The sequence below is a fragment of the Ambystoma mexicanum genome, chromosome 4p, assembly GCF_040938575.1.
Source record: "Ambystoma mexicanum isolate Mex_15411 chromosome 4p, UKY_AmexF1_1, whole genome shotgun sequence".
Lineage (NCBI taxonomy): Eukaryota > Metazoa > Chordata > Amphibia > Caudata > Ambystomatidae > Ambystoma > Ambystoma mexicanum.
Window position 1 is genome coordinate 608447181 of NC_090927.1, and position 16398 is coordinate 608463578.

Here is a 16398-nt window from a genome sequence, read left to right on the forward strand (position 1 = left end):
GCTGCTGTGACCTCTTCTAAGGTGATGCGCAGGTTTCGGAAGACGGACTGGACCGGGCTCCCAAATCTGGCTTGCCTGGCTCGCAGAAGTATCCTTCTGTAGGCAAAAATAGGGGATTAACTGTCTGCGGGGTAATGCTATCGGCCTCCCACTTTCCCCTCTCACCCTCCTCGAAACCCTTCTGTGATTTCTCGTAGCGTCTCAACTTAGGGTCTGGAAGGACGAGCTCTCCATCCTGCTTCTGATGCAGGGGCGCGTTGGTATCCAGTTACTTCACTGGATTTTCGGATTGGTGAGAACCAAACTTGCTTGGCTTCCAGGTAAGTTTTTTTGATAAGAGGTTCCCCTTGTGTCCATGCATTAAAGTACTAATGCTAGTGTCTTTTTCCCCATAGGGGCAGGGGTACGGAATGCTGGGGAACAGGCACCGACCCGAGATGAGAGGTGAAATCCTTGTAGAAATCAGGTAAGTCTTTAATGAGCGTTTTTTTGGTAATGTCTTTTCATTCGCTCATTAACGCTGATGTCTCTTTTTCCCCTTAGGGGCCGGGGTCCAGAAATGGCAGGATGCGGCGCGGACCCGAAATGAAGAGGGAATGAATCAACAGGTAAGTCTTAACATGGAGATCTAGCTTTCCTTATTCCCTTCTCTCTCTCACCTTTTGTTCTGGTCTTTTCCTCCCTAGGCGCTGGGGCGTGACTACGAATCCGGATGATCGCTGCTGAACATGGAGGCGCCCTGTAAAGGTGAGTGGAATGCGGCGCTGCAGCGATCGACGCGATGAGCTTTTAAATTAAAGTCTTCCTTTTCAGGATTGTCGGCGAGATGTCTCCGGGATGCGGATTTAGCAGGTAAGGACTTTTCCTTCTTCTGTCCTCTTCTTCTCTTCCTTTGCAGGTGATCCAGGATGCTGGCAGGCGTGGCAGAAGTCAGGATGCAGGAGCAGACGCGGTGAGCGTCCAGCTGCTAGATGCAGAACAACGCGAAGCACGTGTGGCTGTTCGGGTGGGGTTTAAATAGCCTTGGAAGAAATTCCAGGTATGTATCCTTCCTCCAATCAGGTATGTATCCTTCCCCGACCACGCCCGGATGGTAAATTAGTCCCACAGGTAAAGTAGTTCCTTTCAGGCCTCAAGGAGGCCGGGATCCTGCAGCATGGTCTGCATCAGGTAAGTGCACCCAAGCACTCCCATAATGAGCCTGGCGCCTATGGCGCCAGGACTGATGTCTTTTATGAGCCTGGCGCCATAGGCGCCAGGACACTGTCCAAAGGGCCCCTATATGGGGTTGCTGGGTCCTTTCTTGGGGACTGGATGTCCGCTTTCGGGGACGCAGGGCTTGAACCGGCTCCCCGGGAGCGGGCATCATGACATTAGGTGGGAGGAAAGGGAAAAAAAAAGCCTTACCCAAGTCCCCGGCGGGGGCGAAGGCAACCTCTCAGTCGCGGGGAGGCTCGGAGCGGGGATGACCCCGCTTCCAGCCTCCTCATTGGCTGAGGGGCTGCCACGCCCCCCGCCGAGGACAAGGCGGCTGAAATCCCGGCCGAGAATCGAAGGATTCTCGGCCGGGTAAGGACCCGGCGAGAGCCAATCAGAATGCGTGTTGCATTCTACTCGACTCTCGCCGGGTATTAATAGTAAATAATGTACATCCAAACCAAGTTTCAAAAACATACATTTCAAATGTCTCTATTAAGTTCATCCTTCATTTGATCAAATTCCCTAAATAGTCATGAGTTCAAATCATGTAAAATTTTCAGGAGCTAGGTGTGAAAGGTCTATCGCAGCTTGGATATGTTTTACTCCATAATTTTGAAATAAGTCTCAAATTTCCTTTGAATAGTAATTGGCGCAGGACTTAAACACAAAACATGAATAAGATCCTCATGTATAGCCAATTCACATAGCGGGCAGATTCTCTCATGTGGAAGTTTTACCCAAGCTCCAACCTCTTCATTAATGTACTTAAAACTCAAATAAAACCTTTGTACTCGAACATCATACAAATCCACTACTTTACCGCCTGACTGACCTCGCACCCCCCAAATACTTTGATTTACAAAAATGAATAATATCCGATTTAAAGCTTCCATCTCTACAGATATTTTATATCTGACATGTAAAATCTGTACTACATATTTTTTGTTTTATTCCCATTTAAGGCAAGTTTAATTGTACCTTAAAGAGATCGTATTTGTCGTATGGTTCCTAATCAAGTAATTATATACTAAATATCTCAAAGTCCAAAGGCATGATTTGTTTAGCTGCCTCAACATCTGATAACACTTTATATCTTAAGCTTACCAAATGTAATTCTAGCTTTATGGCTTGACTAGCAGTTGCTTGACATAAACTCAACATGGACTTCCACACTCTGCTCTCAGTTTTAACAAGCTTCATAATCCATCTTTTATAGAGACATTCAACACCATATACAACTAAAGGTGGTATTTTGGTTTTACTAGGATAAAAAAAACATCTTTACAGTCAAAGTTCAATCCAAATTGGTATTAAAATTGGATGATACAAACCCTTTGCTACTTTTCCGCTCTCAATTTGATTTTAACAAGTACACCGCCAATCTAGTTTCTCACTGGGACATGATGAAGAGAGGTGGTGTGTTGTGGACCGGGGAGGACTGAGGTGGAAGTACAACAGGCTGGTTTGTCATAGAGACCGGTGGTGCTGATAGTGGAGGGCACATATGTATTGAAACGGGGGAAAAGGCAGAGGACAGACAAGGGATTGTAGGGAGTTTGTAAAGAAGGGTCCAGGCAAAGTGGCAGTGGAAGAAGTTGAAAAACGGAGCACGGCATGGAGAAGGGATTAGAAGATGGAGGCAAACGAGTGGGGCAAAGTGATACGGGCTGGTTAGCAAATCTGGATAAACAAAGAAGCTGTTCAGTAGAATAACTGAAGCGGAGTAGCAGAACTGTTTGGTGCATAAACAGTCCAAAACCTCTGCTGCCAAAGTGGGCTGCATATATTTAGGTTTGAGGTGCAATGAAAGCTGGAGCTGTGTGCTACCCAATGGTTATGGGATTAGTAATACTAATGATTCTTTATTGTATTTTAGTCAATAATTACTTTTTACAAATTGACGGACAAGTCAATAGAAATAAGAATTACATATCGAACATATTTACAAGTTGTGCAACTGTTAGAATAGCAGTAATTACCATTATATCCATATACGTTTCACTTTGTCGCTAATAAATTATCATTATCAGATACAAAGAATATGGTCCAAAGGAGGAGAGTGAGAATGAAGTAAAGTGGGCAACGATAGGCACGGCAACAGTCACGATCAGAAAGACCCCACCATCATATAATGTGCTAATCTGCAAGTAAACAGATATCTGGCCTAGGTACGAATTGCCAGGTACTTCCCATAAATGATCAGTCAGGGGACCCAGTGATCATGGTGTGCAAACAAACGTGCCAACTTACAAATGTCTATCCTAGGTACAAGTTACTGAGTACCTCCCATCCATTTCTTTATTTCTGGTTTTAGTTGTTTTTCAATCTGCAGCCAGACACGATAAAGTGCGATGTGAACTGATACGGACCCATAGTTCAGACAATAGTTCCAAAAATCATCAGGTTTTATTGAATCGTACTTTCTCACTAATCCTTTAAAGGTGTGCATATATGCAGGTCCTAGTTTACCATATTCCGTAAATAACTATTTTCCAGTTTCCAATCGGTGGGTTATTTTACAGATTCGACAATATCTGAACTCGGGGGGCCAGTTTCATTTGTGATCAAAAGACTGTAAAGAGAGGTAACTGGTTTATGTGCAGTTGCAACGTCAAATTGTGTATCGCTGTGTTCAGGCTTTGGAGCATGTAATTTTGAGGCTGAGGTTAAAAAATGAACCACGTTTGACACACATTTATAATTCTGTAACTTTGATATGTGGTCGTAGTTGTTGTTCCAGTCCCAAAGGACATACTCTCTCTTAAAGGACTCTTAGACCACTTCATATATACTTTAAGAATCAAAATGAGGCTTATGATATATGATATGATAGGGTATTTATAACGTGCTTAATACCCAGAGGTTTCTAAGCGCAGATCCGGGGATCGAACCTGTGGTGCTCCGTGTCGTCTTGCTTCGAAGGTGAGCATGTTACTGCTGAGCTATCATCCCGAGACAAGCTTCCAATTTATAGATTTCAAAGTTGCAAAATTTAGATTCCAAGATGGCTGCCAGTGAGTAGGGACATGCAGTCCTCTGCTCCGGGCCAAATAAGCAAGCTTTCCTTTCCAACCCCCGGAGGCGGGCTGGGCGCCAGTGAAAACTTAATATAGAAGCGCTGAGGCAGCAGACCACCTATGGTGGGGCTTGCCCCCACCCCCCTCCACCACCGAATGAGCAAAGATCTTGCTGGATAGAGGCATAGGGCATTGGCGACACATGGGGCCGGCAGAGGAGCCGATCAAGGGTGAAGGTGAGTGGTACTTTGCAAAACAGCGTGGTGTGAGAAGCAATGTGGCATGTGGAGGCGGCCCCAACATTTATGTGGCTTCGAAGTGAGGCACACAGCCCCAGACGGTCCATGGAAGGAATAAAGCCTCTGGTAAGGTGGGGGATGAGTGGAGCTAACTGCAGTTGCTCAAGTTATGTTGACAGCCCCCGTAAGGCACACCATTGACTAATAGCAGCAGGTGGGGGGGGGGGGGGGCCAGCTGAGGACTGGGCAAACTTGTCGGAAAGGGAAAAGTGACTATTGGAGGTGAAGTAGAGTTGGAAACACACCCCGCTGAATGAGACATATACTCTCCTGGCGAGTGAAGGTTGCTGGAGGGTGAGCGCTTGAGAGCCCTGGTGGTAGCATAAAAGGGGCTGCAGCTTGGCGAACCTTTGAGCGAACCTTTGAGGCTTGATACTTGGGGGTGCCCCTCAAGGAAAAAAAAAAACAGGAAGAATGGAAAGTGGTGTAAGGATAAAGAACCACCGGTGGAATGGGAGTACACAGGGAGTGGTGCATATGTGAATTAGAGAAACATATAATTAAGAAATCGGGAAGTTGAGGAGAGGCCTATACACCGGGTGGGTGGTCGCCCCCTCCCACTAGCAATTGGGTAACACATATAACAAATAAGTGGAGAGACGCCTTCCAGATGCCAAAGCCTAAAGAAAAAGACACCCCGGAAGGAAGAAATCAACCCCAATCTGCGCAAGAAGGACAATTGGAGCAGTGTGGGAAGAAAAAGGGAACGGCCTGGAGAAGGGAGAGCTGGCTTTCCGTAAGGAAGATCTTACGGAATGTCTTAGCAATATGGACGGAAGAATCACAATTAATTTTCAAGGAACAATTTCCTTCACTGCGAGAAGCTGAGAAACTCCCTGACGGAAGTTAAAGGGGAAGTTAAAGAACGGAGCGAAAGGGTGGATGTCACTGAACAGGGTCTGGCGGAGATGTCGGGTGAGGTACAGCAGAATAGCGAACTGCTAGATCACTTGGCTAGAGTCTCACACAAATTGGAATTGCACAGAGGTCTAACATCCGGGTGAAGGACTTAAGTGAGACAATACTGTATAGTGACCTGAATGGTACAATTCAACAATGCTTTGGAAACTTACTGACAGACGTGCAACCGGAGGACATAGGAATTGACTGAGTCCATAGAGTGGGACCTAGGAGAAGGGAATCGGGAGCAAGACCAAGAGACGTACTAGTTTCCCTAACTTCATATGGTGTAAAAGAGAACATTTTGCGTGCAGCAAGCGTCGAAGGGAATATCTCGGTGAATGGGACACAGGTCCAGCTGTTTCAGGACCTGGCGCTGGTAACATGACAAAAGTGAAGAGATATCGGCCAGGCGACACGAGCTCTGATAGCTAAACAGATCCCATACAATTGGACATTTCCACTTGGATTACTTTTCAACCTGGAGGGAGTACAGCATTGAATAACATCATGTGCGGAGGGTCTGGTGCTGCTGAACATGGAGGAAGAAGGGCATGGAGAGAGACGATCGAGGCCCTCCTCCCAACGGGGGATGCGACAATGGGACTGGTCCACTGTGCAGGTGAAGAGGGGAGGCAGGGGAGCAAAATTGAAAGGTCCACTCGGGAGAGGTCAAGGGGGAGGGCCGCAGGGGGGAATGGACAGTGTCTCATAGGAAGTTGTGAGTACAAAGCTCAGCTGAAGTGGAGAGGGAGGGGGGTAGACAATGCAGGGTTGGATATGGGAGGTTAAGCCCTGAGCGGAGGGCTGGTGGATAAGGTTTTGGAATCTGAGGCAGGTGTTAGGAAACTTCCCAGAGCGGGTTACCTCAGGTAGTTTTCAAGGCCAAAGCTTTGGGGATGGTCCCCGAGGGTATCATAGGATCCTTGGCGTGGTCCTGAGATGGTTAGTTGGGGGCGAAAGGGTATTAGCGTGGTGAAGTTGGGGATGGGGCAGAGGGAGTGGAGAAATTGACACAGCAGGGCGGTGGAGAGCGAAGTAAGCGCAGCACAGAACAATTTAACTATACATCGCATTCAGGGTTGTCTTATAATGTAAGGGGGTTAAATTCCCCAGTGAAGCGTAAACAGGTGGAAGCTTTAATGAAGGAGAATGTGGATTTTATTATGCTACAGGAGACGAATATTAAGAGGGCAGATAGGTCTGCGCTGAAATGGCACATTTATTCTAGAATATTTCAAACCAACGTGAAAGGAAAGACCTTGGGGGTTTTGATGGGACTTAAAGATTCACTCAAGGCTACGAGTGTGCGGTCCCAGCTAGATACAGAGGGGAGATATTTGTTTCTGCTATTACAACTGGAATATAGCCAAATCACTTTGGCAACGGTATATGCGCCTAACACTGGGCATGTTGGGTTCCTAAAAGAGGTGGTAGCTAGGTTGGAGGGTTTTGCAGTAGGAGATTTTATGTTCACGGGTGAATTTAATTTGGCGTACCCCCATATATATAGAAGTGGAGGTGCGGGGAAGGGAACAGAACTCCCCTCACTGGCGTTAAAGTAAGGCTTTGAAGATTTAACACTATGTGACATTTGGCGGACTAGGAGAGGTGACGCAAGGGGATACACGTGCTTCTTGCATATATACCAATCTCTGTCTAGAATGGATTATATGTGGTTAACAGCAGAGTTAATGGGAGTGGTAAGGGAAATATATTCGGTGTCCATATTCTTATCCAATCATGCCCCATTATTGACGGCGGTTGGGGATATGGGGCCGCTGTTGGGGTTGTGGGCTTGGATGTTTCCAGCTGAATTGCTGAAAGATGTAGCGGCGGTACAGTTGATTAGGGAAAAGCTTGATGGATATTTCCCGGTCAACGATAGATCGCAAGAGGGGACCTGGGAAGCCTTTAAGGCAGTGATAAGGGGGAATTTATAGCATTGCAATCTCGGCGGGAGAAACAAAGGGCAAAAATGAAAAGGGACTTGGAAGCTCAATTACGTGATACCCAACAGGCTATAGTGGAATGTGGATCGAGGGCCCTACATAAATGTTTAAAGGAACTACATAGCCAATAGATTTACTGCAGACCCATAGGGCAGAGATCGCTTTTGATGACCAAACAGAGATACTATGTCCGTGCTGACAAAGTGTATAAGCTATTAGCTCGGCAGTTGAAGGGATCAGAGACAGCTAGGACGATCCAGCATATTGCTCGGCCCGATGGATAAAGCGTAACCGAATCAGTGACTATAACAGAGCCTTTTGCACAATTTTATGAATCACTTAATACGTCAGAACAATCCAATCCTCGGTAGATATATCAGTACTTCTCAGATATATCTGTCCCATAAATAACAGCTAGAGAGCAAGAAGAGCTGGACGGAGATATTAGGGAGGAGGCGGTGGAAGCAGCTATTAAGGCATTGCCATTGAATAAAATGTGCAAGGCAATTGATTCCAAAATTGGCAGAATTATTCAACGCTAGTGGGGGTAACACCGACTATGACAGAGGTGAGTGGTGGTGTTTGCTAAACCAGGTAAAGACTTCACGAAATGTGGGTCATATAGACCCATTGCACTGATGAACATTGATGCAAAATTATATACAGGTATTCTGGCAGTGAGATTGGCACCCCTTGTTTATTTATATAGCGCGCAAAACCCTGAGGTGTCTAGGCGCATAAATGTAGTTTCAGTGCTTCAGGTTACAGAAAAAGGAAGCGTAAGAGGTGCATTACAACATTGTGGAACATGCAAAGGTAAAACATCATACGCAAAGTGCAAAGAAAAGGTACAAGGTGATCACATCCATTAAGTTTGGCCACCAAGTTACAAGGCGTCAGTAACACACAGATGTAAAGTCAAATCAGTGGGCAAATACATGGTGCCTACCCATTGTAGCAGGGCGGCAGCAGCACACAGGTGCAAAAGTCCAGCAATAGGCAAATACATGGTGCCTACCCCATGTTGCAGGGTGGCAGCAGCACACAGATGCAAAAGTCAAATCAATGGGCAAATAATCTTCTTCCAATTTGATAAATACTGACCATACAGGGTTCATTATGGGGAGACAGACCTCTTATGAAATCAGGAGAGTTAGCCACTTAATAGAGAAAGTCAATTCTTAACAGATTCCATCAATGTTAGTGTCGCTAGATGCTGAAAAGGCATTTGATCGGGTGGAGTGGCCTTTTTTTATATGCAGCAACGGAATAGATGGGAATGGCATCAAAATGTATCCAGATGGTACGGACAAACTATCAAGCTCCTAGAATAAGTCTGTCGCTTAATAAGCAAATGTTCCATAGTATCGAACTATGTCAGGGAATGAGGCAAGGATGCCCATAGTCGCCACTTCTATATGCTATATATTTGGAGCAATTTTTGCTTAAACTTAGATCGAGGCAGGAAATATGGGGTATCGCTTTTGGAGGGAAGGAGCATAAGAGAGCGGCTTTCGCAGATGATATGCTAATAACATTGATACACCCCGAACTGTCAATACCGGCACTGGTGGTGGAATTAGCAGACTTGGCCCTTTCTACAGCGCAGAAGGAGGCTTTACCTTCCTACTCTCTGTTTGCAGTGGCAGACAGCTGCATTAGATACTTTCGGGTTAATATAACTAAGGTGGTTTTGCAGATGTTCGATAGCAACTACCTGCCAGTGATTTAAAAGGTAAAGGAAGATTTGGGGAAATGGACCCGGCTTCGTATCTCATGGTTAGTAAGGGTATCTACTATTAAAATGGTGACTCTCCCGAGATTACTTTACAATTTCCAGGCTCTCCCGATACCAGTTCCACAGTTATTCTTTGTGGCGCAGCATAGAGTAGTTACGGGATTTCTATGGCGAAATAAAACCCAGAGAGTGGCATTGCGTACGCTAATGGCATGAGAGATGGTGGGGGGATGGGTTTGCCAACATTTTGTGAAGTACTGTGAGGCGGCACAGTTGCGGGTACTCAGCGAATGGTTTATGGGAGATATTTTGAAACCCTGGACAAGGATGGATAGGGCGGTAGCGGGGTGTCATTTGAAAGGGGCCCTCTGGCTACATAGACAAGACATGCCTCAGAACACACAGGACAGCCAGGTATTGGCAGTGGTTTGTGATATATGGGACCGATTAATAGAAAAGGGTAATCTATCTACACACCCAACCGCGTTTACCCTATTTGGAAACCCTCAATATCGCCCAGGGATGGTACAGGGAGTGTTTAGGCAGCGGCGGAAAGCGGGGTACGCAAAGCTATGAGACATGATGCAGGGAGGGGATATCTGTACATTTGAGAAATGCAAACGATTTGTGGGTCTGTCGGAGAAAGATGGGCAGGAGTACTACCAACTATGACCTTGAATAGCATGTTCGGGGGTAAAGCGGTGGTGGGGAGAGAGCTCACAGCGTTTGAAAAATGTATCACCACACATACGAGTAATAGACAGATGGTGTCATGGTTATATTCGATCTTGATGGAAAGGAATTGGGACAGGTCTGGGGATATATGCATAAGTGGGAAGAGACATTGGGGATGGGCCTCCCGAGGGAGCACTGGAAACATGTATGGACAAATATTCCCAAACTGACATGGTCGATCCAGGTCAGGGAAGCGTGGTATAAGATAATGGTCCAATGGCATTATACCCTTGAAAGAGTATATGCAAATGTTTCTTTTAACTGTGGATAAGTGCTGGAGGGGTTGTGGCATTAAGGGGATTGAAGGGAATGGAGACATATCTGATGGGAATGCCCGAGTTTGGAGAAATTCTAGGGGTAGGTCACAACCCAGATACCACTTGCCCAATAAGTCACATAGTAAAGCCTTTATGTTGATAGTTATAGCGGCATGGTTGGTGATGGCAAGTAACTGGAAACAGAAGCGGCCACCAACTATAAGGAATTGGATGTTTAAACTTTGGGGGTTCATGGCAATGGAGAGGATGATGTATAATCTGCAAGGGGACTATGATTCCAGCGTGACTGGGCGATGGTCTTGGACTTTCTCAAAGGAGACTTTATAAAGCAATAGTGTCCTCATAATTTAAGAACATTGAATATTATGTAAATAAGAATGATCAATGATTGCCTGCAAATTGAAAGAAATGACATTGCGACTCTCCCCCTGGGGGGGGGGGGGGATTGGGGTAGGTTAATGTTTTATTTAAAAATGGCAATATATTTTTTTCAAGTTGCCAAATGTAAACCTTTGAAACGGCTGCCTCTGGTTATAGGCTCCATACCACAATTTACCCCCAGCTCATACAACAATAGGCACTTTGGAGCAGTTCTCTATTTTAATATACAATTCACCCCGCTTTCTTACGACCTGGCCGCCCAGTGAGACTAGCCCCAGTTCTAATCTTAAAAATTCCATTGGAGTAGAAGAGAGTAGGTTTAATGTGGTTATGGGATTAGAACTGGTGGATGACCCGATTGCGCCCCTGTTTAACATTAACCAAAGAAATTAATCCTTCACTGTTCTTTACCAAGTTAATTTGGGGGATGGATTTGCAGACTCGAAAGAGAAAACAAAAACAGGCATCAGCAACGCCAATCATTTTTGTTTTCGTTTGAGCATTGCATTCTGATGCATGGGTTTATGGGCAGTATGTAGTCATACACGTGCAGTGTGAGCATGTGAGTGCCCTCATTGTATGCTAAATACAGACTTGCATGTCCCATTAATGCAGTCATAGATTTGGTAACATTATCACATGTGAGGTATAGGCCCACATTTCCAGGCGTTGCCAGCATACACCATTTGCACTCTCCTCTCCAATGCCATCATCTGCTCCTTTCAAATTATTTGAAGACCCCGGGTGGGAGGGTTGGTGAGAAGCCCTCTGCACAACTACATTTTTCTTAATTTTCTTGCAGACTCTCTTTGGTCACTTAAACAGTATTTTTTTGTCCAACAGGACCAGGAAGGCCCTTCAAAAAGCAGTGAAAAAACTGATATCCCTTCAGGAGACTTTTGTTAACCTCCTTTATGGGGATTGAAGATTCACTCCTTGCTTAGCCTCTTCTGTTTCATTTTTTAAAAGGTCCTTACTGCCATTTGTGACGCTGGAAATGCATTGGAGGGACAGGGCCTACATGTGCTTGTCCTGTAGTCCTGTTATCATATGTATTCTGTTATTTTCTGCACAGGAGTCCATGTGGGACACCTGGCAGTGCAGCTGTTGCTCTTTTTGGTTGTGATGAACAGACCTTTGGTATACCTTATGGTACCCGTGGGTGGGGGTACAACCCTGTACCCCTAGTGTATGTTTTTGGGCACCTGTGTTTGGCCCACAGAGCAGGGTATGGGCTGGTGGCAGCTCTATGCTGACTTTGACAGTTGCTCTGCTTATCCTCCATTTTGGGGATGCCCAGGCCCTTCCGTTGGAATCAGTTGATTCCTGATAGGAGACACGATGGCCCCTGTGGCCTCTTGCTTTCTATTGTCTGTTACCTTGTTTTCCAAAAGTCCTGGGAAGCCCTGACTCTGCCCCTTCCCCTGGCTGGCTGTTGGGTGGAAGTTCCATATATGGTATTGTGGGGAAGTCCAGGCCAGACTGTCTGGAGCCTTCCCAATGACTATGTTGTGGTTACACCCTTGGGGTGTGACCAATATACATTTCCTGTTATGGGTGTCTGGTTTCTGGTGTGTGACGCAATGACTGAGACAGCCCTGCCCGAAACTGGTATGAATTCAGTGTGGAGTGCAGAATGGCTGGGTGCTTGTCCCAATCCACATTCCTTGTTGTGGGTGTCTTAGTGGAGAACAATGGCCTGAATGCACTGTGAGCCTGATTGGCTGCCTGCCTGCTGAATGCCCTTCTCAATGATTAGCTTCCTGAGCCTGGCTCAGCTGTGTTAAGTCAAAACAGTATATCTGGGGACCTCTCACTTACTGGAATTGTTCAGAAGCTGAAGTCGAAACTTGATGTTTACCTTGAAGCCCAGCTTCAAAGGAATCCGAAAGCTGTTGTGTCTCCAAGAACTGATTCAAGAGAGGACCTGGCTAGGAGACCTCTTCCCGAGCTACGAGGGAATATCATGCACCGGCTAACCATCACCAAGGCTCCCTGGAAGTCAGTCATCGAAAGGCTGCCGACTGGAGACTGGGGCCACTGAGGAACCTGAAGTGAAGTGCCCGGACATTAAAGTCCATCGCCGCCGCCGACCATCAATGTCGACCGGAGCCGCAACGCTTCATTACCTAAGACATTCGAATCAAGGACTCCCTTGCTCATCACCGTCAACCGGTTTGTCCTGCCGGAGAAAGTCAAGGTCGCTGTCAAACCGAGGAGAATCCGCTGGTGGTTTTCCTGCCGCCCGAAGTCCTCACAAACGCTGACGAAGATCTGAAAGCCAGCCGTGGTCGAGTCCCGTTCGCCGACGCCAAACGCTGATGCCCTGGCTTGGGCCTACATTCTTCATTGACTCTTTGCGGCAACTATTGTCGCCGAGGTGCACCGCACGCCTCATCTTCGCAGGACGTCGACGAGCACCGCCAGGACCAAAGCTGCTGCCTCAACGCCAATGTTCACCCTTTTCTTCAAGGTATCTCGAAGATCCGTGGCTCCTGCCTTAAAGGGAGATCACTCAAGAAGGATCCGTCGACAGCCCGACGTCGAACTCTGCTAAACCAGTTACATTGGGGTAGTAGAACATTTATAGAAGGAAATAAGACTCTGCTAAACAATATATGGACTGGGCTTGTCAATATATCTTATTTACAGGTTGCCCAGGTGGAGGGATCCTCACACAGAACTGTGTCTAGGTAACGAGACAAGTACTCTGCCAATTGTTTAACCAACTTGTTTTCCTCCCAAGTCTATGGTTGATACCTTTTGCTATTGATTTGTATGCCATTTGAAACTGTCATCCATTTGGTGCATTTTAATGGAGTCAGAGTAATTGGTACCACATAGAAATTGTTCCTTTTATAATTATAGTATTGCCTGAGCACAAAGTGTTTGTGTGTGTGTGTATAACTTGAACCTTATTTGAATAAAGAACTGTGTTATCACTAACATAGTGTGTGGAATTTCCTTGGGGACTACACTGTACTAAAGAACCAGGCTGCATCACCTCCTGAGAGCTTAAACCTTGATTGCCTGTCCATTGCTACCAACAATAGAGAATCGTGGCTGGGTTGCTCTGTGCTTCTACTCTTCCATATAGAGGGCAGGAGTACAGATAACCCCCCTCCAGTCGCTGCACCATTAAATTACCATTGAGCACAAAAGAGAAAGGAAAACTGCTGGCACTCTTTGCGAAAAGGTTTACACTAGACCCAGCCAATATTAAAAGTGCAACATGAAAGTGACATGCCTGAGCACAGTATCTATCTTGTAATGGCATTTGCTCCTAATTACATAACGTGCCATCTTTTGGCCTAACCAGGTGGTGCTCAAGTATCACGTGAGACAAAACTAAAGAAACAACATGCAATTACTGTTTGTATGACTGAATATGAAATGTATGGGTGTATAGTCGCATACCATTGACACTTAATAGTTCCCCAAAGTACCGCTGTATACCACAAATAAGGTCATTCGTTTTTGAATAAAATTAAGGGCACTGAATGAGAATTGCATTTTAAGCTGAATCTGGAGTGGTGTTTTTATTTATGAAATCAACCTACACCAATCATTCTAGTTCATGAATGTTTGATTTGCCTTTAAATTTTTGCATTTTATTATTTAGTATACCACACACATGCTATGTTCCAATGCTTATGACCATTCGTTTTTATAGCTTACTTTCATTGATTTTGTGTGTGTATTTTACATCATATCTGTCACACCAACTTCTCATGCCCCAACCTTCCCTGCCACCACTTTTTTCCTCTCCTCCTGTCCTGATTTGCCAACAGTTTGTGTCCAATATTGTATTTTGTTTCTCCCCTCACAACTGTCTCATCAACCTGCCCACCCCCTCTCGCGCCCTTATCAAACCCACCCACCTTCCACATACCTTCTCGAACTTGCGTGGAAACCCCCCAATTTTGAAAAAGAAACTTGTCCTCCAGATTCAGTCTCCCCATCCTGATAATTCTTAATTGATGTAATATGTAGTCAAGTTGTTGCTTAAATCTTGCAATGTAAACAGCCCCCTTCCTTTTTTGCACGGTAAGTAGGTGGCCGAAATATGCAGAACTTTGGGAGTGCCCTTTTAACAGCATTTGTTTATATCTCTGCATCGTAAAGCCATGCCTCAATCATGCATTGCAAACATTTACTTTAAAAAAAAAATGATTGGTTCAAGGTGTACTCAAACTGTTTACTTGTTTTACAGCAGCAGAAATAGAAGAAGCCATCCGGAGAAGTCTTGCTGAAGCAGAGCAATTTGAACAGTTTTGCTTGAATGAAGGCTAAAGTTTCACATTAGAGGAGAACATGATATTTAACCTTCTTGGGAACATTCTCCAAAAGAAAGGGATTTGTAAAAATATATTTTTTTGTCAAGAGTGCTGGCTCTACCGTAGAAAATTGTCTACTCTGTGTAGTTTTCAGTAGTTTATATGTATTGTAATGGATGTCAGTCTAAATTGTACAATATATTCAAATTAATAAATATATTTTAAAGCAAAGGTGTGTGTGGGGACAAATTATTTGTAACTACATGTTGATAAATTCTTCTTTTTCTGAAACCACCATTTCTGTACACGACTGGAATAGCGATCGCCTGTACACACTGGTAAGTATCTGATATTGTTTAGCTTTCGCTCCGAAGAGCTCCAATGGGATTTACAGAGAAAACGTCATGCACGACGAGCATCTGAAACATGAAGTAATGTACACAGAAAAGGGATGGTCTGAGATGAAAGGGATTGGATGTGGGTAATGGAGGCTTTTAATTGGTATGTAATAGCTGGCACTTAACTATACAGCTGGCTTTTACATTTTTACTTAACTTTTTTACAGTTGCAACGTACACATATATTCACAATTTCAGTATACAGAGAAAGCAAGCTTCGCTAAATAGCCCATTTTTTAGATTGGGCTATTAGGTGTTGCTTTAGAGCCCACCTATAAGTCGAAACTATTGCATTAAAGTACAAAAGGGAGAAATGGCATGTAAGGAGGGACAACAAGCTTTTAAGTGTTTGGTTATTTGCCCACCCATTGACTGTCCATGGCCATGCTAATCCCTATGGCCTTTGTCACCCAGTTCCTGCCGCTTCCCGCCCAAAATACAACCTCACGGGAACTCTTTGAGCTCGCTTTAATGAAGCCTTGCCCTCAAACTTTGCACTCGAAGTGCCTGCCAGTGTTTTCTCGAAGTAGTGTTCTGAGAGTTAATGACTTCATTCCAGTTGTAAACGCACTACTGGTATAATACGTTTCTTAACAAGGCTGGCCTTCAGCCACTTTATTTATAAGCACTATGTTTGTCACAGTTTTGGCTTGTGTATAAGTATTAGGCATTTACCAGGCACTGCTATTAGATGCTATGATCAATCAGAGGTGATCATCCCAAAGAACCTGGCCTGGAACCCTTCTCATGTGGCCAGGGAAAGGCAGTTGCAACCTGATCCTAACCCTGGGGGCGGTGTTCTGCGGGAGGATGACATGGGAGGGGACTCGGGTCAGGAAGAATGGAAGTACCCCATTAACAATTTCCCTAATGATCTCAGTCTTAATGTCTCATTGCAAAATTGATGATCTTGAGGATAAAGTGACTAAAAACAATTATGGACTTGCAAGTCTCATAATGCTCTTAGTACTGAGACGAGGAAGAGGGATTAGGAGTTGCAAAACTCTAGCGAGGGGTCTAGTGGTTTCAATGACCCATACCTTAGTAGGACCTAAGGCCTTTCACGTGCAGGTCATGAAAGAGAAGCAGCAGCAGGAGGAAGAAGCTGGAGCCGCCGCATTGCCATTAGCGGGACGACGTGCAGAGAAAGTGATGGAGTTCCAGGCAGATGCAGAGGACACTCAGCTGGAAGTGTTCTGGAGGCCGGCTATCCCAAAGGAGAG

General features: G+C 45.2%; 1 protein-coding gene across 2 annotated transcripts in view; it reads left to right on the forward strand.

The window, feature by feature from the left end:
- The window catches only part of ZNF451 (zinc finger protein 451), a 1463718-nt gene extending 1448710 nt beyond the window's left edge, over nucleotides 1–15008 (forward strand). For both annotated transcript variants that reach the window (XM_069606175.1, XM_069606176.1), the window contains one exon: nucleotides 14714–15008. In XM_069606175.1, the coding sequence (XP_069462276.1) occupies nucleotides 14714–14793 (80 nt within the window). In that variant the 3' untranslated portion in view covers nucleotides 14794–15008. The remainder of the gene's footprint in view (nucleotides 1–14713) is intronic.
- Nucleotides 15009–16398: the final 1390 nt, after the last annotated feature.